Source organism: Oncorhynchus tshawytscha, linkage group LG02, assembly GCF_018296145.1.
Source record: "Oncorhynchus tshawytscha isolate Ot180627B linkage group LG02, Otsh_v2.0, whole genome shotgun sequence".
In the NCBI taxonomy this organism is placed as follows: domain Eukaryota; kingdom Metazoa; phylum Chordata; class Actinopteri; order Salmoniformes; family Salmonidae; genus Oncorhynchus; species Oncorhynchus tshawytscha.
In genome coordinates, this window is record NC_056430.1 from 73,231,296 (window position 1) to 73,253,498 (window position 22,203).

Sequence of the window (22,203 nt, forward strand, 5' to 3'; positions counted from 1 at the left end):
TAGTTCCAGTGAAGGAAAATGTTAACGCTACAGCATACAAAGACATTCTAGACTATTCTGTGCTTCCAATTTTGTGGCAACAGTTTGAGGAAGGCCCTTTCCTGTTTCAGCCTGACAATGCCCCTGTGCAAAGAGAGGGCCATACAGAAATGGTTTGTCGAGATCGGTGTGGAAGAACTTGACTGGCCTTTACAGAGCCCTGACCTCAATCCCATCGAACACCTTAATGATGAATTAGAACGCTGACTGCAAGCCAGGCCTAATCGCTCAACCTCCCTAATGCTCTTATTGCTGAATGGAAGCAAGTCCCGCAGCAACGTTCCAACATCTAGAGGAAAGCCTTCCCTGAAGGGTGAAGGCAGTTATAGCAGTAAAGGGGGGACGCAATTAGACAATAACAACCGCCAATTCACTCTGTAGAACACCAGGCAGGATCAACTAGGAAATTATCGTGTAATGCGAGCACCCACGTCCTGGGGTTGTGGATTCGAGGAATAAAATATTTGGGACAAGGAAATGGGGTAAGTGTATTGTGTGCCCAGCATAACAAACTAAGCTTTTAGTGCCACCGTGTGGCTCTGTTCTGGAATGTACAGTACTTGCTGAAATTACGTATTTTCTCTAGGCAGAACACCTCCCAGGGGAGAACAATATGTGTTGGTGTGTCAGCACCTTCCGCACCTGGAACAAGCAGTATATATTACGTGTCCAGTTGTACAATAATCATATCGTGATATCGTGAAATTGAATGGAAAATGTACCCAAAGGTTCAAATTCATGGGAATATGAAGTGAGCTATATCAGGTGAGCCATATCATAATGTTATTATGGGGTTGTTGAATGTAACAAAATGTATATTTTCATATAGGCCTATTCAACTGAACAGCTGTCTATTTCAGAATGACGTCATTCATTCAAAGAAAAATATGCATTGTCAGTGTAAAAGATAGCTTCATTCATTCAATCTACTGTAGCTTATTGTAATGATTCATTCCGTTTTCCCTGTGCTTTGTTTCTGTGTGAACTTGTAACTCAGCTTTATTGAAAAGTGCATAGCCAGCACTTCATTCAAAGCTTTATTCCTTATTTCTGTAAAGTGCACACACGTTTATTTAACAGATTGTACAATTTCGTCGAATACGGCTTTCTAATATATATTTTGAGAAAATTGGGCTAATTGTGTCAATATTTGATTGTCAGAAGCGCGTTTAGAACGATGCAGAACTAGTCCCGCTTCCTTTATTCTAAAGAACTCCTCTTCCGTAAAAGTCCCCTCCCTCCGCTCGCGGTTCACCGCTCATGCATGTCTATGGAGGCCAGCAGACTCGTATTGAGGCCCACTCTTATTTTGGCAGCGAGAATCAGTTTCGTACAATGCTTAGTCATGGTGAGTTACAGCTTTCCCCCGTTCCTATGTGGCGCACAGACAGCGATGGAACTATTCAGCTATGTGAGTCTATTTTACTATTAATAAAGCCGATCGCGATTGATTTTGAAGATATATAATATTAGTGATTTTGTCGCGAGAATGTTAATGTTCATGAATGATGTTTCCGATTCCAATCGGCAACCTTTTTTTTCCCACGAATCGAGTCGACACCAATAATGCCAGGCAGTTACTGACAGCGAAGCTAATTTTGATTGTCTGACAATGTTTTTCACAGCGTTTGCTTTTAATAGCCGTGGTGTTTTGTTGCTATAGCCTAATAGTACATCGACTGGTTGCCTAATGGTCATATTTGTTGTGAACGAGTAGTTAAGTATTAACGTCCGTGCATGCCAACACTTCGATGTGTTTAGCTATAACTGTTACAAGTGTGACTCACCAAGCAAGCTAAATGTATCACTGTAGCCTATTTGTTGGGAAATCGCCATCCCTTTGTCTGAAATCTGTAGCAAAAATCATATGGTGCTATATAATTGCGCGGTAAGCACTTTCTTTATACCGTTTACATAAGGGACTCTTGACTTCTGGGTCATGTTTTGGTACACGCAGTTCGGTAATTTGCTCCCTCATCACAGTCAGTTACAGTCCACGATAAGATGAGTCACTGGCGAAGGCGCATTGCCAGTCCCCCTATCAATCTTGTTTGTAATAAGCCTTCGTTCTTAATACAGGTGGGCATTGTTTCAGATAGTTTAGGGAAGGTTAGGCTACCGGTAGTCGATCGGTTTGTCGTTCGTCTATTGTCAATATCTATCCAAATGTGCAATGTCTGTCTAAATTAATTATTTAAGAAGCGCGAGAAAGTTATGGGATCGAGTTACTAGTGTAACTCCGATTAAGCAACAATACAGATTTTCCCAGACAATCCAGATATTTTGTAGTCTACTTTATTGCATGTGCGTATCTCTCATGTCGTACATCAAATTGAAACCTATAGTCGTTCTCTGCGAAGTAACGTTATCGTATTTGGCGCGGAGAAAGTGACCACTTTAGGCCGGGGACTGTAGGCCTGTTGAGGGATAGCTGTAGTGTAAATCCCAGTAATATGGATATCTTCCATACAGGGTTCCAGGGTGATCTGCCCAGAAGTGTGTAGCCTACCGCCTATATACGTATATTGACTACGAGGGCAGTTTATAATTTAATAAACTGGTCCCATGAATTGCAAAGAGATATGGGATATTAGAACCCCGTTGTCTTAACGTGTAGGTTGAAGATTACAACGTTAACTAGCTGGCTAGATGTTTTTGTTGTTGTCTTGCATTAGCTTCAATTGCAAGTTTTCACCAACCTTATGATCTGCTTCAGACCGCTTGCGTTCTGCCTAAGCAGCGTAGCTACTATGCTTGAGCTGGTCCCGTGGTTGATTCAGAGCGGTAGACCCTTTGCATTATTGTGACTCCATTGTCTTAACCTTCCTATCTTAAACCTAAGCATGGGTACACTCAACATGTGACAGTTAGTGGAGGCTCCTCAGTGGAGTGAATTTAATAAAAAATAGCGAAACATTAAAGGTAACCTTTTTAGATAACACTAAATATATTCACGAAAATGGATTAAAACACACTGTTTTGCAATGAAGGTCTACAGTAGCATCAAAAGCACTCTGTAGAGTAGCGCCATGGTGTAACCGGAGGACAGCTAGTTTCCGTCCTCCTCTGGGTACATTGACTTCAATACAAAACCTAGGAGACTCATGGTTCTCACCCCCTTCCATAGACTTACACAGTAACAACAGGTTGGAGGACCTCATCCGATCAGAGCTCTTGAAGCATGAACTGACATGTTGTCCACCAAATGAAAGGATCAGATAATTAATCTGATACTGGAAGCATAAGCTACAGCTAGCTAACACTGCAGTGCATAAAATGTGGGAGTAGTTGACTGAAAGAGAAAGACAATAGTTGAACAGTTTTGAACAAATTCATTTCTTAAAAAATGAATAAGCAAGCGAGAGCTAGCTATATTTTGTTGTATTTTCTCCACTTACTTAGTTAGCGAATGCAGCTAGATAGTTTAACCTACTCAAACACACGGCTCAAACAGAGAGGGATGCCATGTTAGCTAGCAGGCTATGGCTATCCAACACTGGAACGTTTTTCCAAGTCAAGGTAAGGTTTTGGTTTGATTAATTTATTGCCTCTGGAGCCGGCAGGTGTAACTTCTAGACTGCTTGATGACTGTACTGCATGATTTGCAGTGATTAATATGCGTTAGTTCTAGTAGCTATGTTGTTTATGAGTATGATGTTCGCTAATATGATGACAAAGATGTAAGCTGTGTGTAGTGGTTATGATAGAAACTAATTTGCAACTGTTGGAGTAATGTTTACACCCTAAATCAGCTAGATGCAGGCAAGAGAGTGCAAGGCGGTATTGAATGTGTCAATGTCTGTAACCTTGATTACTCAAATTTTTCTCTCGACTTGTGCTCCCTACGTTGTAAACTCTCATTCATAGGCTAGTCTGTAGCAACCTCATGATGGGTATAGGGAAATTTTGAGTATCGTGTAGTAACCTGAACCTATCAATGTTACATTGAGCTGGGTGAATGGAATGTGAATGACAGTCATCCAATATGCTGTAATAGAAATAAGGCTATGCTTATTAAAAAAATAATTGTCCTCATGGGATATATCATGGGACTGATATTAGCTTTTTCTGCGCATAATGTTCAAATAATTTATTTATAAGTGACTTTGTTGAGCTTCACAATCAATTTTAGGTATTTGCCCATGATGTGAATGGGATTTGTGCCACAAATACTCAAATGCGGATTGTGGAACCAGTGCCAGGGAAACTAAACTGAAGTATGAATTGCTGTCATAACTTGTCCATAGACTGCTTACAGGGTAAGGAAACCATTGTCAATTTATCATTTGGGTCAACTAACCCTTTAATGATTTCCCTTGTACCTACTGCTGCGTTCTCGTGCTAGTCGGATCAAAGAAACTGACATTTCCAACTTGTTAACTGCTTGAACGCGGCACGTGTATAACTACAACCAGTTAGAAAGTCGGAAATTGTGGAGTTTCCTAGTTCCGACTAGCACGTGAACGGGCACATGTTTGTCCTTTTTAACTGCAGGCTTTTCTTTGGGTGCTGAAATCTGTTGTTTTTGATTAAAAACATAATTTTATGTGACGTCTGTCAAATTGCACCCCGTAATCGACAAGTCTTTCAATGGAGTAGGAAGTTAGGACTTCAAGCGTGCACCACAACACGATACTTTTATAAATATCCATTCTTTAACGCTTACTGTGTACCTGTGCTTGTCCTGATTGTTATAGAGTTGTCAGTTGAATTTGGAATGCATATTTTGATAAAATTGCATTCTATACGTCCGCTTCCAAAACTGAAAGTCTGTCCGGCCATGATGGGCTGCACCTTATCCGTTAACAAATAGCTCCCTTGGCAGGGTTCATGTAAAATGCTACTTTTATAAATAAAATACAGATCTGAGTCTTTCACTCAGTATTTTTGTTAAACAGAAAACCCAAACATATGGCAGCAGATCCACAAGGTCTGCCATGAGAGGTGACTTAAGGAAAAGCACCTTTAGCAAATCCGCTTTCTCTGTGAGAGCTTCCCATGTCTGGAATACACTGCCATCAGACACACATAACTGCACCACCTATCACACTTTCACAAAATGTATGAATACATGGCTAAAGGTCAATCAGATTTGTGATCATAATCCCTAGATGTGTATTGCCACTTTCCATGTTATCTGTAGCTTGTGAGGTGTGGAAACACTTTGTTGCTTTTATGAATTTTGCCTTGCTGCTTTTTGTCCTATGTTGCTCTGTCTGTATGCTACGTCTTGCTTGTCCTATGTTGCTCTGCGTGTGCTCACTACTCAATAATTGTCTATATTGTAATTGTTTTTAATAACCTGCCCAGGGACTGCGGTTGAAAATTTGCCGGCTGGCTAAAACCAACACTTTTACTGAAACGTTGATAACTGTGCACTGTCCCTGTAAAAATAAAATAAACTCACTCAATAGTAAACCAAGAAAAGCTTGCAGCTACACAGAACAAACATAGGTACAAGGAAACAATTAAAGAATTGACATTTTTACAAGTATCGACTGATGGTGACTCGATGTAGTTCGAGGTAGCCTAGAGTCCACCTACACTCATCGCAACTCAACTCCATCGAGATGTACACTGAGTGTACAAAACATCAAGAGCACCTGCTCTTTCCATGACAGATGGACCAGGTGAAAGCTATGATCCCATTGATGCTGCTTGTTAAATCCACTTCAGTCAGTGTAGATGAAGGTTAAAGACCAGAAGGATTTTTAAGCCTAGAGACAATTGAGACATGGATTGTGTATGTGTGACATTCAGAGGGTGAATGGGGCAAGACATAATATTTAAGTGCCTTTGAACAGGGTATGGTAGTAGGTTTGTGTCAAGAACTGCAACCCTGTTGGGTTTTTCACGCTCAACAGTTTCCCGTGTGTATTAAGAATGGTCCACCACCCAAAGGACATCCGGCCAACTTGACTCCAATGCTTCTCACAGTTTTGTCAACATGGGTCAGCATCCTGTGGAACACTTTTGACACCTTTGTAGGGTCCATGCTTCGACAAATTACGGCTGTTCTGAGGGCAGAAGGTGTTGTGCTGTGCACTCGGTGTATATATCATCGTTGAGTAAACTCCGCTAGTTGAGGGGGTGAGTTCTTCCATGATGAGTACACTATGTGAGTTGTGAGTGTTGAGCAACAGGCTACTATTAAACTGTGACACATCTTTCTCAAGGAACTGTGAGGGATAGGCCTTCCATGAGATTTCACACAACAAAGACACACAATATAGGTCTACTTACCACTAGGCCTACTACTGCTGCTGTGTAGCCTACATCTAGGTAGAACTCCTACATCTCCTTTTTAAGCCAGAACTCCTACATCTCCTCGTTAAGCTATATTTCCTAGTTAAGCCAGAACTCCTACATCTCCTCGTTAAGCTATATTTCCTAGTTAAGCCAGAACTCCTACATCTCCTCGTTAAGCTATAATGGGTAACTATACATTCCTACAATGCAGTGCCTTTTCTTACCCGAAGAAGTATCACTTCTTCTTTAGTGTAAAATGTGGAATCCAAAAGGATTTAAATATAAGGTCAGGTGTCCTTTTACCTTAAATATGGATATTGAAACTGAATTTGAATGCATTTGGAACTGTTTTCTTAGTGGATGCAGGTGTTTTGCCACATCTCTGGGTGTTATTCATCAACTTCCACAATAAATATATGCCTTAAAATAATTCATCTTTCATTTTTTATCGTCTTAGTTAAATTCTCTCAATATTTATTTTTTCATGATTATTGTATTTTTATTAAAGATGGTCTGTTTCCCTGATATCCCTTTTCACCCCATTAGTTTGTTGTAATTCTCCAGAAACAACCCCTTAATTTATTTGGTGAGAAAACAACAGCGCAACGCTAAATAAATATACACACTCAGTTGGATCTATTTGTATATTGTTTCATGTTAGTCTGTCCAACTCATAAATGTCCACCCTGTTAAAATATGTTTGATGTAGAAGTAATTTAAGCTCAATCTTGCTCACTCACAGTGCGATGGCTAATTTAGGCTCAACATTTCCACCCTGTTAGGTTCCACCCTGTTAGGATTATGCTCCTAACCGGTTAAAAAATAATAATAATTAAGTGCCTGAGCTTGACCAATATGTTTATCTGAAAGTCAAAAGTCCTTTTTCTGAACTTTTTTCTAAAGTTACAAGGTCCAAAAGGCACTGCATTGTAGGAACGACCCAACTTGACTTTAGTTAAGCCTACACACTGTAATAATATATCAGACCGTGTCCAATGTAAGCATTGTCTTCATTACAGAGAATGGTCCAACCACATAATATTAGTCTAATCTTGGTTTCACTTCAGTGAGTTGTACAGGATTTCATGTGATATCGAGGGAGGGTAGTAGAATTACCTAGATAGAGCTGTAGGTAGGCAGACCATACAACTAAGGCTGCGCCCAAATGGCACCCTGTTCCCTACACTTTTAGGGAAAAAATGGTTCCAAAAGGTTAATTCGGCTGTCCCCATAAGATAACCTGTTTTTGGTTCCAGGTAGAACACTTTTGGTTCCAAGTATAACCGTTTTGGGTTCCATGTCGAACCCTTTCCACAGAGGGCAATACATGGAACCCAACATGGTTATACATGGAACCAACAAGGGTTCTTCAAAGTGTTCTCTTATGGGGACAGTCGAAGAACCCTTTTATGTTCTAGGTGGCACCTTTTCTAAGAGTTTACATAGTGCACTACTACTAGAGTCCTATAAGCCCTGGTCAAATGTAGTGCATTATATAGGGAATAGAGTGCCATTTGGGAGGCATGTAGAACAGGTAGGCCAGAACTTGTCCTCCAGCCCTTCAGTTCAGCCAGTCAGTTCTCTTATCTACTTGTACAGGTAATCATTATGTGCAAAACATAACATTGCAGTTATGTTACCCACTCAGGCCAGAGCAGCTGCAATAACACGATAACAATTGTTGCTGAGTAACTATGACTCTCTATAGTGACTTTTTTGTATTGGCCTAGTTGTGAACAAACAGGCTTAACACCTGTATAGTCTGTAGCTTACTTATTTGTGTGTGTGTTTGTGTGTGAGGTTATTTTCCTACTCTCCACTGCTGTAGCCAGATTGGTCACAGGACAGTCCAGGGAAGAAAAAAAAACACTCAGTCACGATGACTAATTCAATTCTGGCCTAATTTAAGTCACTCACTCTGTCTTCCTCAGTAGGAAAGTACGTCACTCGGATCAGACTCTCGACCAGTGGTTGGGCTATCTTACCCACTCCCCGCCAGAGCTGGGTTCAGACTCTTTTACAAACCTTTCAAATACGCTGAGCATTTGCTCTAGTCTGCCTGAAGAGCCAGATGGGTGGGGTTTGCACTTTTGAGACGTCTCTATTGGTTCCATTGCAGCAGGTACGCTCAATCAAGCATAGATGCAATATTTGAAATGATTTCTAATGGTATTTGAACCCAGGTCTGGGGGGGGACTCTGCATTCCCTTGTGTGGAATCTGTGGAGACACCCAAGCTCTCCTAGAGCTGTGATGTTGTCTAAAAGCACATTGACTCTAGTCACAGTGACTAAGAGAAACTGTGATCCCTCCCAAGAGGATCCATGGGTGTGACTGTAAACTCTTTGATTACCTTAAAGGTATATCTATCTATGTTGTGTATCTCTTTCTGTTCTAGGACACTTTTGTTCTGACTGGAGTGATTGAGGTTGGATGGCTTCGGAATGTTATTTAGCTGAGTCATTCGCTTGTCGTAGAACATACTAAATCACTCTTGAAAATGAAAGTTCTATCTGTTTTGATCAGACATGGAAATCAGTGCTAAAAACAAATTAAAGGAAGATGGTGAACAAGCTATGAAGGTAAGATACTGACATTTTGGTGCAGGTACAGCCAACTAGCGCAAAAATATTATTTAAATATTGTCAGTACGATATATCATCCCGATATGAAAATGTATTTCTTTCTTTCCCCCATCACTATTAGATAAACCCTGTTCACCCTAACACCTAACTGTCCTGTCTTTTCGCTCTTCTCTTCTAGTTGCCAACGGCGCCCAGACCTTCCCAGTAAATACAACAGTGCAATTTGAGATTCCAGAGCGGGCGACTTCTGGGAAAGCTTCTAGAGTGGAGCAACTGATCAACCAAACTAAACTGAGCCCCCCTCATTCCTGAATCCTCAGGGCTGCTAGCTTACGCTGATGACATTTTTGGCACCTGCTCTTTTTTTTCTCCCTCTACAGAGTTTTAGGAGTTTCCACCCCTCTACTACCCTATCCTTGTCCCTCTTCTACCCAACTTCTGGCAGAAGTGTAGCTCCATGAGCTAAGTCCTGATTTATAATTATGACCACCATTGAAGATGCAGTAGTATATCAGTGTCTGTTTTTTGGGCCTCAGAGCGAAAAAGGAATAAGCAAGTAGTTGGACTTGAGAGAAGATGTCAGAGTACTAGACACATCTGTCTGTTTTTCTGACTGTTGCGGACTCTTTTGTTCAGAAAGTTCCCCTTTAGGAGAAAAACATGTCCGCTTGTTGATGTGAATAACAGTAATTCCCTACTGCGTCTTTTCGGACTCGCTACATACCTCCTGCCAAAAAGACCATACATCTTGCTGTTCCTTTAATTAAAAGAGAAAGAGAAGAGAAGTTTACTCAAGGGCAGGTGGGAGAGAATCTAGAACACTGATGTCATAAATCGTGGTGGATAACGATTGGCCTGGTTATAACATACATAACCATGACTGGCAGTTCATGTAGAAGAAGTATTTTTTTAGTTTTACAATAGCACCTGATTGTGCACTATGGCTGGGCTTGTGGAATAAGTAAGACTGTACGAAAAACTCTTATAGACACAATGGCTGGAATTGAAGAATAAGGAGTAAGGGCTAAGAAACCGTCTTTCGGACCTTTCTAAGAAAGACGATTTAATACTCTCTGAACTCTACAGTCACAGACATACATTCAACCAAAAAAACAACAAAGACCCTAGGAAAAGGGTCGTAGCCTTCTACAATCCCCCAATAGCTCCTCCAGTTTTCAACATTTCCCTAGTGTCTCCTTGCCCCTCAGTGAGCAAGGATGTCCGGCAGCAGTCACTCCCAACACTGTTCTTAGTTGTTGTCACAGCTTCAACAGAAGCACCAGGAAGGATCCTTCGTCAGTCAGGATGTCTAATGAGTGCCCGACGGAGTGCAAGGCGGTGGTGACGCCGTCGACGCGCAACGGCCACCGCGTCTTCAGCTACACGCTGGAGAGCCACACGGCGGCCGCCTTCGGCATCATGAACGAGCTGCGGCTGGACGGCCAGCTGTGCGACGTGACACTTCGTGTGTGCTACAACGACCTGGAGGCCGTGGACTTCGTGGCACACAAGGTGTGTAGCATTGTGTCAACGGTTATGCTGTGGATGGAGTCAGGTGTAGCGGTAACGCTCCTGACTTCGGACTACTCCTGCCCCCTTGGCGATAGGGGGTCTGCCCTTCTCTTCTAGTCCTCATGCTTTGTCTATCCCCAGATTGGTTTCTGTCTGTGAAACTCCCCCAAAAATGTTGGGGGAAATTATGTTTGGCACTCCGATCTTTAAAGCTCCAATGCAGCTGTTTTTAATTTATCTCAAATCATTTCTGGGTAACAATTAAGGAACTTACTGTGATTGTTTTCAATTAAAATTGTAAAAAATAAACAAAAATAGCTTCCTAGCAAAGAGCAATTTCTCAAGCAAGAATTTTGATAGGACTGTCTGGGAGTAATCTGAGTGGGGAGGAGAAAACTGATACAGTTGATATGTTTGAGATATCAAGCTGACAGTTCACGTCTACAGGTGGTGCTGGCATCGTCCTCTCCGGTCTTCAGAGCCATGTTCACCAACGGCCTGAAGGAGTGTGGGATGGAGGTGGTGCCCATCGAGGGGATACACCCCCGGGTGAGTGTTACAACACATTTTATAAGACTTGCCACAGGCATGTAATAAACCTTTCTAGCTGTTGGCCTAAAGTAAAGTGTTAACCAATTCTATGGAAACCAACTGCGTTTTCATGTGAGTAATAGTAGTGAAGACTGGATAGATGAGATGCCTTTCATCCAGGCGTGTCAGTAGAGCTGGCTTTTAGAAGTCCCAGTTGTAATTATCCACGTTGCATTCAAGATAGGAAGGCAGTCACTCCACGTTTTCCTACGAGGGACCAAAGACTGACTCCATAAGAAAGACAGTTGTATTTCAGTGGTAAAAATATACGCTCACACACACACACACACACACACACCTGCTTTTATCGCTGGCTTCTTTGTTCCAGCTGGTGCGTACAGCCCCACTGAGTTATCTCCGAGAGATCGTAATCATGCCGCTGCCTTTAGACACGCAGACACACGTAGACACATCAAGCTCACAGAGAGCACAGGATTAGCCATGTTGACTAATGAGGGAACTCATAAACCAGCAGCTCTCTGACTGCTCTCTGTCATAGGCTAACTCAGAACTGTGCCACACTGCCACGGCTTTGATAGTATTTATTGTGTTACTATTTTTATTTGCAAATTGTCTTTGTCTAAATCTGCATTATTGGGAAAGGGCTCGTAACTAAGCATTTCACGGTGAAGTCTACACCTGTTGTATTCAGCGCATGTGACTAATACAATTTGATTCGATCGGTTTAATTTGATTGTGTAGTTCCTCAGTACTGAGGCAGATTGTGTCAGTCTGGAACCTCATGCAACAATAATGATGTAATTGAATCAACCCCTTTCTGTCTTCCTGTTTCTTCTAACTGTTCTAACTACTCTCGTCTCATTCTCTCTCACCTGCCCTCCACTCTCTCTTCCATCTGTCCCATCTCTTCTCTCCATCTCCAATCTTTTCTCTTCCTTTCTCTCTCTGCAAATCCCTCCTCCTCTCTCTCCACATCCCTCCTTCTCTCTCTCAGGTGATGGGCAGGCTGATAGAGTTTGCCTACACGGCCAGCATCTCTGTTGGGGAGAAGTGTGTGATCCACGTCATGAACGGCGCCGTCATGTACCAGATCGACAGCGTGGTAAAGGCCTGCTGCGACTTCCTGGTCACGCAGCTGGACCCTAGCAACGCCATCGGCATAGCCAGCTTCGCCGAGCAGATCAGCTGCACGGAGCTCCATCAGAAAGCTCGGGAATATATCTACATGAACTTCAGCCAGGTATGTGGTGTAGATACTGTCTACTGGATTTGAGCAAATATCTACTTCCCCAGGGTCGGATGACCTCATGGATACTATTTTTATGTCTCGGCATCTAGTATGAAGGAAGTTGGAGGTAGTTTCGCAAGCCAAAGCTAACAAGCATGTTATGACCTCTAATATCCTTCATACTGGACACAGAGACATAAAATGGTATACACGAGTTCATCTGACTCTGGGGAAGTAAATAACAAGCTTCATCGCCAACATCCCGAAGTATCCTTTTAAAACAGTTAGCTTTAACCCCCTCACAACTGATTCAGGATCAGCTTTGCCTAACCTCGTTCTTTGGGTTTTGCGATTCTCCAAACCATAGAGAGAGAATCCTTTTAAACTCATGAGGGGAGTGAACAAGTACACACTTCGGAGAGAATGATAGTCTCTTTTCTCCCCCCGAGTTGGAAAAGTTCAGTTTCCAGAGCATGCTCACTGTTGATGGTACGAAGTGTTTCACCATGACACTTTGCTCCTTGACCTTTCGATATGCCCTATGGGTTCCCCCAGGAAATAACCACGTCGCCTGACTCCGATCAGTTGAAATAATTCAAGCGGATACTGTGCGTCTCTCCTGATCTCCATTTGATATGGATGAGTCATTCAGTCAACCTTATCGTTAGTGTCACCGTCACCGTCAGGCCATTCAGCTGCTATACAGATGAATGGCTTTTCTCAGATCTGTAGTCTCTTCCTGTAACTGGCGTCTTTGAAAAGCCAGAGTCCGTTTCCTCAACTGACTCGCTGTGTTTAGTTAAGGGAAACGTCAAGGCTTTGCGAGGGTGGAGCACCACCACCTGCACCACAGCGTGTCATCACTGAGCAAATAGTCTCAGCTGTTACTGTGCACCATCTTTGTTTCTTTTCTGCTTTGGCCCTTGAACCCTCAACATGAATAATCCTACTATTGTGTGGTAGTGGGTTAGGTGAGTGTGTGTTGGGTGAGTGTGTGTTGGGTGAGTGTGTGTTGGGTGAGTGTGTGTTGGGTGAGTGTGTGTTGGGTGAGTGTGTGTTGGGTTAGTGTGTGTTGGGTTAGTGTGTGTTGGGTGAGTGTGTGTTGGGTGAGTGTGTGTTGGGTGAGTGTGTGTTGGGTGAGTGTGTGTTGGGTGAGTGTGTGTTGGGTGAGTGTGTGTTGGGTGAGTGTGTGTTGGGTGAGTGTGTGTTGGGTGAGTGTGTGTTGGGTGAGTGTGTGTTGGGTGAGTGTGTGTTGGGTGAGTGTGTGTTGGGTGAGTGTGTGTTGGGTGAGTGTGTGTTGGGTGAGTGTGTGTTAGGTGAGTGTGTGAGTGAGTGTGTTTTAGGTGAGTGTGTGTTAGGTGAGTGTGTGTTAGGTGAGTGTGTGTTGGGTTAGTTTTGTGCGTGAGTTGAGTGAGTCGTGTGGAATCAGCTCGTTGTGTGGGCGGGCTCATGGGGGTTTACCTGTATGTTCAATGTACAGGCAGTCAGTCTGCATGACTTCACAGGGAGTCAGACTGAAACTGTAACCATGGAAGAGCTGGTTAACAGGAAGAGATGTCTCATATATATTCTGCAAAGATCACTGATTGTCTCTCACACACACACAAACACACACACACTCCCACAACCAAAAGAATGATCATGAGTCATAATAAGATGAATACCAAAGGTGTGCTGTGTGATTCAGTGTACTCCATTGAATAAAAATGTTTTCAAAATGCTGCGTTACTTCACTTTTTAATTCTAAAAGCCTAACAATTGCCCATGAACCATATCCAATAACCCCTTGTTATTCTCCATGACTTTATTTTAGACTGGCAACCAAGTGATGCCTTTCTTAGAACAGCCTCCTTCTCCTCCTTCTCACCTTTAGGTGGCGACCCAGGAGGAGTTCTTCAACCTCTCCCAATGCCAGCTGGTCACTCTCATCAGCCGCGACGAACTCAACGTGCGCTGTGAGTCGGTGGTCTTTCAGGCTTGTGTGGCGTGGGTCCGGTACGACCGGGAGAACCGGCGGCCCTACGTCCAGGCCCTGCTCCAGGCCGTGCGGTGCCACTCCCTCACCCCACACTTCCTCCAAGCCCAGCTGCAGTCTCTGGAGTGGGACGACCAGTGTAAAGACTACCTGGCTCAGATCTTCCAGGACCTCACCCTCCACAAGCCCACCAAGGTGAGATGGTTGGTTGGTATTTTGGGTAATAAAACCTGTTTACAGTTAAAGTTCCAAAGCCTCCATTGTTTCTGATGTGCATCAATGACCTTGCTGCTGTATCTAGCACTTAACGTCCAATACTGATGCCAAGAACCCTGATTAAATACCGTTTTAAAAAACTACAAAGCTGGCCTCCTGAGTGGCGCAGCGGTCTGAGGCGTCACTACAGACCCGGGTTCAATCCCAGGCTGTGTCACAACCGGCCGTGACAGGGAGTCCCATAGGGCGGCGCACAATTGGCCCAGCGTCGTCTCGGTTAGGGGAGGGTTTGGCCGGGGGGGCTTTATTGGCTCATCGCTCTCTCCTTGTGGCGGGCCTGGGCTCCTGCAGGCTGACATCGGTCGTAAGTTGAACAGTGTTTGGTGAACACTGACTTCCGGGAGAAGCGGGCAGGTGTTAAGGAGAGTGGTTTGGCGGGTCATCGACCTTCGCCTCTCCAGAGCCCGTTGGGCAGCGATGAGACAAGATCGGAATTGACATTGGGAGGGGGAAAATATATATATATTTCCAATGTATTTGTCTCCAAGGTAATCTCCTGATGGATCAATTGATTGATACATTTATGTGGTCCTCCTAGGTGATCTCGTGCCGCACGCCCAAAGTGCCCCAGCTCATCTACACGGCAGGGGGATACTTCCGTCAGTCCCTGTCCTATCTGGAAGCCTACAACCCCTGTACTGGGGCCTGGCTGAGGCTAGCTGACCTTCAGGTCCCCCGGAGTGGCCTGGCTGCCGTGGTCATCTCTGGGCTGTTCTACGCTGTCGGAGGAAGGAACAACGCTCCTGACGGGAATATGGACTCCAACACGTTGGATTGTTATAATCCCATGAACAACTGCTGGTTGCCTTGTGCTCCCATGAGTGTACCCAGGAACAGGATAGGAGTGGGGGTGATTGACGGGATGATCTATGCTGTCGGAGGGTCGCATGGATGTATTCATCATAACAGCGTGGAGAGGTTCGTGGAACTGAGATCTGATTGGGAGGTTTGATGAAGGGAGTGGTAGTTGCGTTTTTGTGTCCTTAGGTTGGGGTTATGATTGGTTAGGTATGTAGGACTGGAACAGTGCCCTTTGCGCCATAGGACTTGCTCTTTTCTGCGCGGAGCAAAGTGATGTTATACAAGGAAGTAAACTCAGCAAAAAAGAAACGTCCCTTCTTCAGGACCCTGTCTTTCAAAGATAATTTGTAAAAATCCAAATAACTTCCAAGATCTTCATTGTAAAAGGTTTAAACACTGTTTCCCATGCTTGTTCAATGAACCATAAACAATTAATGAACATGCACATGTGGAACGGTCGTTAAGACTAACAGCTTACAGACGGTAGGCAATTAAGGTCACGGTTATGAAATCTTAGGACACTAAAGAGGCCTTTCTACTGACTGAAAAACACCAAAAGAAAGATGCCCAGGGTTCCTGCTCATCTGCGTGAATGTGCCTTAGGCATGTTGCAAGGAGGCATGAGGACTGCAGATGTGGTCAGGGCAATAAATTGCAATGTCCGTACTGCGAAACGCCTAAGACGGCGCTACAGGGAGACAGGATGGACAGCTGATCATCCTCGCAGTGGCAGACCACGTGTAACAACACCTGCACAGGATCGGTACATCTGAACATCACACATGCGGGACAGGTACATGATGGCAACAACAACTGCCCGAGTTACACCAGGAACGTACAATCCCTCCATCAGTGCTCAGACTGTCTGCAATAGGCTGAGAGAGGCTGGACTGAGGGCTTGTGAGGCAGGTCCTCACCAGACTTTACCGGCAACAATGTCACCAAAGGGCATAAACACACCGTCGCTGGACTAGACAGGACTGGCAAAAAGTGCTTTTCACTGACAAGTCGCAGTTTTGTCTCACCAGGGGTGATGGTTGGAATCGTGTTTATCGTCGAAGGAATGAGCGTTACACCGAGGCCTGTACTCTGGAACGGGATCGATTTGGAGGTGGAGGGTCCGTCATGGTCTGAGGCGGTGTGTCACAGCATCATCGTACTGCAGGCAATCTCAACTCTGTGCATTTAAGGGAAGACATCCTCCCTCGAGTGGTACCCTTCCTGCAGGCTCATCCTGACATGACCCGCAGCATGACAATGCCACCAGCCATACTGCTCATTCTGTGCATGATTTCCTGCAAGACAGGAATGTCATTGTTGGCCATGGCCAACAAAGAGCCCGGTTCTCAATCTCATTGAGCACATCTGGGACATGTTGGATCGGAGGGTGACGGCTAGGGCCATTCCCCCCCAGAAATGTTTGGGAACTTGCAGGTGCCTTGGTGGAAGATTGGGGTAACATCCCACAGCAAGAACTGGCAAATCTGGTGCAGTCCATGTGGAGGAGATGCACTGCAGTATTTAATGCAGCTGGTGGCCAAACCAGATACTGACTGTTACACCCCCCTTTGTTCAGGGACACATTACTCCATTTCTGTTAGTCACATGTCTGTGGAACCTGTTCCGTTTATGTCTGTTGTTGAATCTTGGTATGCTCATACAAATATTTACACATGTTAAGTTTGCTGAAAACAAACGCAGTTGACAGAGAGGACTTCTTTTTGCTGAGTTTATATACAGTATATAATTTTTTTTTTTTTATCTCAAGGAAAGTATTTGTTGTTTGTGTCTAAAAATAAACCAGGAAGAAATTTCTTTGTCACGATTTTCCAACCTCACACTAAATATAGTCCAGTTGGTTGATTTTGTGGGCGTGTGTCTCTATCCTGCTCCGCAGGTTTTGTCAGTGTGTTTGACTGACTGTGTCTGTCTCTCCCCTCCTCAGGTATGACCCAGACAGGGACCAGTGGCACCTGGTGGCCCCCATGTTGACACGGCGTATCGGGGTGGGCGTGGCGGTCATCAACCGGCTGCTGTACGCGGTGGGCGGGTTCGACGGCACACACCGCCTCTCCTCCTCAGAGTGTTATAACCCAGAGAGGGATGAGTGGAAGAGCATGGCTGCCATGAACACTGTGCGCTCTGGGGCAGGTGAGGAACAACAAAAGGAGCACATTGACTTTGGACAGAATGTACGGTCTGATTCTCTACCCTTCTCTCGACGCATGTACTTACACGCCCCTTAAGGCACGGACAGGAATATGGTGGAAACTCTCCTGCCATGCTTTGCACAAATCCAATGTTTTCAAATCGATTTTAAATGCACTTTCCTGGGTAAAGGGTGGAGATTCAGAGTGAAACCTGCGTGTAGGCCTAAAGTTCCACCTGTGTCAAGAAGTCCCTTCTAATAATGAACTTTGACCCATATCAGGTGTGTGTGCGCTGGGGAACCGTATCTACGTGATGGGGGGCTACGACGGCACCAACCAACTGAACACAGTGGAGCGCTACGACGTTGAGACTGACACCTGGAGCTTTGCAGCCTCCATGAGGCACCGGCGCTCCGCCCTGGGGGTCACCGCGCACCATGGGAAGATCTATGTACTGGGTGGGTATTGTAAAAGCAGGTTCTACTGCAACAATGCTTTAGCGGAATTATGAGTCATTTGCTTCGGGGGCAAGAATTCTTTCTTTGAACACCGTAAAGAAAGCCTGGAGTCCTCCCCAAATACCCATTTTGTTTTTGCTATTACATTATGACAGAATCAACCCCCATATGATGTGCAGTATTTAGTACCACAGTGTTTAGGTCACATTTAGTTTTCCAGTGTCGAAGTGACAGAGAGAAGCATATCTTATTGTTTTTATTTATTGATTTATTTTGTTGAATTTTTATTTATTTTTTACCATTTGTCGAGAGACCTATCTGGTGGTGTCTCACGGAATTGCAGGACTGATTATTGGCAAGTCAGTTTATAATTGGCAGCTAGCTCCATTTGAATGATACAGCAGCAACACCTGGTCAACAACATCGGCTTTTAGGCCTCCTGCTCCGGCTCCTAGAGGGAAGTGGTGTGAGGTGATGCAGAGGCTCGCCTCGCAGGGCGCTTTTAGGCCTCCTGCTCCGGCTCCTAGAGGGAAGCGGTGTGAGGTGATGCAGAGGGAAGCGGTGTGAGGTGATGCAGAGGCTCGCCTCGCAGGGCGCTTTTCAGGACTACTGCTGAGGTGTGGTGGTCTTATTTGCGCTTTTACAGTCCCCGAAGCATGACCCAGGTGGGTGCTACCAGCCTGATCTAGAGAGGAGGAGCTGTGAACATCGACAGACAACGAGGTACTTGATGAAGAGCTCCATGGCCTGTCTTGTCAGATGTCTCTACCTCCCAGCCTGGCTGTTCCATCAATGCTTCCTCCGGCCACAATACTACCTTTCTGAACTGCCCATGATGAAAGACCTTCGCCCAATAACTACCAGATCCTCCTACATTTTTTTTGTTGTTTAATTGTTTTGTTTTTAAAAGCAACTTTGTGATTCAACGTGTAATGAAAAGCACCATATAAAATGCATGCATTATTATTTACATTTGAGATACAATTCTCATGTTATAAAAGTGTTTTAAATCCCATCCTATGTCCTAAAGAGTGCTTCTCCTCTCCTCCTCCGTTCTACAGGAGGTTATGACGGGAACACGTTCCTGGACAGCGTGGAGTGTTATGACCCGGAGACGGACACGTGGTCGGAGGTGACCCGCATGATGTCGGGACGCAGTGGCGTGGGCGTGGCCGTTACCATGGAGCCCTGCCAAAAGGACCTGGCCCAGTGTCTGAAGCATGAGAGGACGGAGGTCACTGGCGGTTGTGAGGGTGTTAGTTTGGGGTGTTCAGGGACAGGAGGGGACTCTGGATCGCACCATAACTCCAGACACGGTGCCTTCGGCAAGGGGACTTGAGTTGTACGCTCTCAACCATCCCTGGCTCAGTCCTCTTCAGTCTTCCATGGAAAAGCGCCCCCGCCTTGAATAGAAGACAGAAACACATGTCTTCTGAAAAACACAAGATCGCAGAGGCCCTCCCTAGCCATGTTGGTTTCACACAACTTCAGTCATATGTGACAAGTTGTTTAATGATAAATTGTATATAGTTTATGATCTATAGCACGTCGATTCACTCACTGTTCCCGTGATAACAATGCAGATGGGCAAAGTCATAGAAATAGGAGTTCTAGATTGTTTAATCTGTTCAAATCTACTTCTATGTCCTCCATCCCATACCACCACAGTAGCACTATAGCGCCCTCTTGGACCAATGTTTCCCTGGTCTACACCAAGAGGAGAAAGGGCTGTACAATATATTCAAAAGGCTACTAACTAACCTCTGTCTACTAAATTAGTAGTCACTTTTTTTCTATTTCAAGACCAGCCTGTGCAGATAAACCAAATATTTTGGGGAGGGGAAGAAATATACAAAATTGCATACCTTCAAACAACAAAGTGTAAGACAAAGTACCTTTTGCTGAGAATTTTCCTGAACAGTAGTAAATGCAAACTTGTAGTGTATTCAAGGCTTAAAAAGGCTTCTAAAGTTTGAATTTTCCACAAAAAATGTTAGATTTGATTTTACCTAATGAAAAATGTATCAACCCTACGCAAAAATGTCCCTTAATTATAATCCACATAATTCACATTTCCTGTTGCTGAAGGATTATTTTCCTACTGTAGCAAACTGGCTCAAATTAAAGATCCTACATCTGTAGTACTTTTGGCAAAGTCTGTGGACAAATGGGGAATTTTAGGGTTTTCCTTATATAAGTGCCATTACTATGCCTGCTGGCATGATTACCACCATCAGTATACAGACCACTCTCTGGTGGCAAGAAAGCACGTTGGTGCTTGGGCCAAGGGTTGGAGACTTAGCCTACAGTGGTCGAAGTAGGCCTAGAGAGCCCCAAGACTGAGTCTAGATACTATCGGCTCAATAGCGTTGCAAACCAATCATAAAGAATTTGTGGGATGGGAATGTACTGAAAAATGTTTAGAGTAGGGAACTCACAAGGACCGCCCATAAGGACAAAAGAAGTGTCAATTAATTTTCAAACATTACACGCAAATATATCTCCAATCTCCCCCCCTGCGACTGCTTTTGGGTTTTAACACTCGTACACACATCTGCCCAAACCACGGGTCAAGTGACCATTGTTGTGCATTAAGTCACATTTGATAATGTCACTAAATGGGAAGATGAGGAGAAAAGGACTGAATCCCAAATGGCACCCTATTCCCTATGTCGTGCACTACTTTTGACCAGAGCCCTATGGGCCCTTATCAAGAGTAGTGCACTAAATATTTCCTGATGACTCGTACTGAATTGAATTCCGCTGCTCTCTCGATGGAGAAGGAATGTCAGTGGGCCGGAGCCTGCCAAAACTAAATTGGAAAAGAGTGCTATTTAGTACAGGCTACTTAAAGAAATGTATTTGTAACAGCGGTTTAATTAAACTACAAAGGTTTTTTTAAGTGATGTTTTGTACATTGATATTATATTCCAATGGAGTCTTGTACAGAAGAATTTAAGACCTGAGGTTTTTTATTTATTAATTTTGTCCCTTTTTTCTTGTTTGCTTTGACTGACTACGACTTTGTATTACAATTGGACTCTACTGTTTTCCTGCTAATGAGAAGCATGCATTGTATTTAGGCATGCCTGTTGAATGCCTACATTTGTAAAGAAAGGTTGCCTCTTTTTTGAAAGGGACTTTTTTCCTCTTCGTAGTTAAAGAAATAGAATATTTAAAGAAATGCTTTGTACATTTTTCAGCAAACAAACACTGTACAAAACACATTGTATATTAAAATATGTTTATTTTAACAGTGGCATATGTTTCTTTGTCGAAATCCCAGTTCTGGGCTCATATTCACACAGTCTGATTTAGAAGTGCTGATATGTGATACGTCTTTGCCTTTTCGATCAAAATGAAGAGGGTGATCTGAGCCTAGTTTAGCAATACTCCAATTACCATTGAGAGAAAGGCACCTGAATCCGGTTCGTTAGAACCATCGATGAACTTGGCCTTACGATACTTTCGGGAAACCGGGCCCTGATCAGGGAGTGTCTGCGCAAAGACAGTACAGTACGACGATGGGCAGAAACTGCTTCTCCAATAGAAATCCCCGATCACGCTCGTAGGCGATGTCATGGCGACTTTGGCTGGCTAAGATCATGCGCAGAGACACGTAATCGGTTCTAACGGTCGTCTCGCGTCAAATCAAAGGCATGCTTTCGATATATCGTTGTTTTTGAGGAAAATGAGAACTTGTCAGTTTGTCACTTTCAGGAGGTTAGTCATAACATGCTCAGCTACTTAAGACATTGTCTCGAATCTCGGTTGTGCCTTTTCAGATTTAGAAAACGTTTACAACCAAGGAATCATTTTTCCACTTCTCTAATTGACTTCTCTAACGCCAAACTCCGGCATGGTCTGCTTCACAAGCGTTCCCAGAAGTCTCGCAATATTGCACTTCTGGGTTTAGAAACTCTGTGGTCTGCATCATGTTGCCACAAGATGGCGCCTAAACACAGATTTTCGTCATACCACCAGATGGCCACGATATCACAAGTTATTGATGATAACATTGATGATGTGGAATTTTGATTACATTTGCAATATTAAAATAATAGTTAACATACTTTACTATTAAGGGTTTGTTTCATATTTGTTCAATATTATTTCTTATTTTATAATAGCTGTAGGCTGTAAACCAAGTAATTAATTGTAAGTACTGGCCATTCATGATGACTTGACATTTCACATTCCCTTGGTGAATCTGGCAGCGGAATGCAAAATAGGGACTGGGCTACAGTAGATTTAGATAAGTAGCCTAAACTCAACTCCATATACACTACATGACCAAAAGTATGGGGACACCTGCTCGTTGAACATCTCATTCCAAAATCATGGGAATTAATATGAAGTTTGTACCCCCATTTGTTGCT

The 22,203-nt window shown here is 43.8% G+C and overlaps 1 protein-coding gene across 1 annotated transcript; it reads left to right on the forward strand.

Annotated features, from left to right (window-relative positions):
* Positions 1-1,296: 1,296 nt before the first annotated feature.
* Positions 1,297-21,078, forward strand: LOC121840576 (kelch-like ECH-associated protein 1B). Its single transcript, XM_042304462.1, has 9 exons — positions 1,297-1,450; positions 9,051-10,384; positions 10,832-10,933; positions 11,931-12,176; positions 14,038-14,334; positions 14,954-15,333; positions 17,162-17,367; positions 17,648-17,824; positions 18,886-21,078. Exons 2-9 carry the CDS (start codon positions 10,178-10,180, stop codon positions 19,161-19,163), a joined length of 1,893 nt encoding a protein of 630 aa, XP_042160396.1. The 5' UTR covers positions 1,297-1,450; positions 9,051-10,177; the 3' UTR covers positions 19,164-21,078.
* Positions 21,079-22,203: the final 1,125 nt, after the last annotated feature.